At 46.7% G+C, this 2,125-nt stretch overlaps 1 protein-coding gene across 1 annotated transcript in view; it reads right to left on the bottom strand.

Moving 5' to 3' along the window:
* Positions 1-722, bottom strand: part of LOC307232999 (melanopsin-A-like) — a gene marked incomplete at both ends in the record, with an annotated part of 10,628 nt that extends 9,906 nt beyond the window's left edge. The window contains one exon of the mRNA XM_080004212.1: positions 553-722. Coding sequence (XP_079860338.1) covers positions 553-722 — 170 coding nt within the window. The remainder of the gene's footprint in view (positions 1-552) is intronic.
* Between the last annotated feature and the right edge of the window lie 1,403 nt (positions 723-2,125).

Below are 2,125 nucleotides of genomic sequence, written 5' to 3'. Positions count from 1 at the left end.
TATATATATATAGTAATTGATTCAAAAACAACATGTTTCTGTATATTACATATGTATGTCATTGCTGCTGCAACACTGGAATTTCCCTATGGGGATAATTGAAGTATCGTCATCTTATCTTTATCTTAAAAGCTCACCATTGTTTTCTACAACACAGGGCAAGCCCTTTGATTGTGATTACTGCCCTGTTTTTGTGAAAGGAAAGTAGAGAAACAAAGGAAAAAATGGAGCACTTCATCCCGCTTGCCCGTCATCGCCGTTTCACAGCAAAAGTAAAGGATGTTAAACCAACGAGCAAAGCGACAGCAAGACTACTTTCTGTTGGCACAGATCTAATTAGAAGCACACATAATATCAGTCCAACACACTTATTCACACTTCCATTTAAATCTGGTTACTTTATAAGCAAGCCACACATATACTCCTCAAAGTCAATGTGTAAGACTTTGAGGAGTATACATTGAATGAGCTCAGTGATCCGCAGCGAAAACTACCAACATTCACAAATAATCCTCTAAAAAGAAAATCCTAAATCACTCCACACAAACCCACCTGTAGAAGGCGAACATCACCAGGGCGTTGCCGGTGATGCCCAGCGTCCCGATGACCAGGACGAAGAAGGCCACGATGTAGTGGGCGTGGGCGGGCACGTCCACCTTGGTGAAGAAGCTGCTCTGGGCGGCTGGGCTCTTCTCGGGCTCCATGCTGTCACTGACCCGCATGGTCCACGTCCAAGCACCTCATCGGGACTTCATCGGCGAGACACAGGTTCGGGTTGTTTTGGTTTTTTTTTTTTCCTCCCACTTTGGAGCTCACATCTCCCCCCCACCCCACCCCACCCCACCCTCGCCACCCCCGTAGCCCTATACTTGGGTTTTTTGCAGCGGAAGTTGGAGTGGATTAGGGGTCGATTCTTCAGTATTTTGGTCACTTGCGCGCCGCACGCAGTGTGTCAAAATCCCCGCTATTAAGTATTCATTAAGTTATACTCGTGTTAGAAGAGACACAGCGATCTCGAATTTGCTCAAGTATTTCGATAATAGCCGTCTGGTTCTTGTTTCAGCCGGAAGGAAAACTGGCTGTCAACGTTCAGTTTTGGAATCAATCCAAGGTACCTACAGTGAAAAAAAAAAAAGCATTATTTCTATGGAATTTCAACATTTTTCATCAAAATGAAGATTTTCTTAAGTCCATACAATGTCTAATAATCTACTCTTTTGAATTCCATGAAATTCAAGATAAATAATTCTTGAATTCCAGAAAAGTGCCCTCAAGTCCAGAGGAAGTCCATCCTACCAGCAAGATGCTGGCTGTATCGAGGCACTCTCCGAAAAAAAAATGAAAAAAATTCCAAAATAAGATCCACCGCCAAAGCATATAACTCTTCCTCCTCTTCTTCTTCTTCAGTGCTCTTTTCTTCTGCCGTGCGTCTCCATCCTAGTCTTCCAGTGCAGGCAGTTCCAACTGGTGGTCCTCGGGGGGCCGCCCTCCGCTGCGTCCGATTTCAAAGGTTATCTGTGGACTCCCTCTCCCCTCCTTCTTTTCCTTCTCCTGCGGGACCGTGCATGCTCCCCAGCTCGCCTGAACATCCTCCACAAGTCACAGCAGCCGTCTGGCACGCGCGGCATCGGCGCCGCGTCAGAGAAGCCATGCCTTCCTTGCCTCCTTGCCTCCTTCCTGCCGTCCTTCCTCCCTTCCTTATCTCTCTTCTAATCTCTGACTCATACTACATATATGCTCGCTGCCCAGTTTTGGTCTGTGTTCCTATCTGGACCTCCCCCTACTGTCATCTTTATCTATTGCTCTGTCTCTCTCTCTCTCTCACTCTCTCTCTCTCCCTCCCTCTCTCTCTCTCTCTCTCTCTCTTCCCCTCAAACATGTACTCCCTCACTCCTCGCTCTCCCGCCAGCTCCACATGCGATCTGGGCCAGCCCTCAGCTCAGACCCTGTAACCAGCAGATTGTTATGTAACAGGCATGATGTTCTCTTGCACTCCATCAGCAATGCTTTAGCCAAGTTGTTAAATACCACACACACACACACACACACGCACACACACACACACACACACACACACACACACAAAATACATACATCCATAGAACTCATGTCAAGTGAGATGAAG

The sequence above is a fragment of the Zeus faber genome, assembly GCF_960531495.2.
Source record: "Zeus faber genome assembly, chromosome: 7".
Lineage (NCBI taxonomy): Eukaryota > Metazoa > Chordata > Actinopteri > Zeiformes > Zeidae > Zeus > Zeus faber.
The sequence above is the reverse complement of the archived record's forward strand: the minus strand, read 5'-3'. Positions and strand labels throughout refer to the sequence as shown.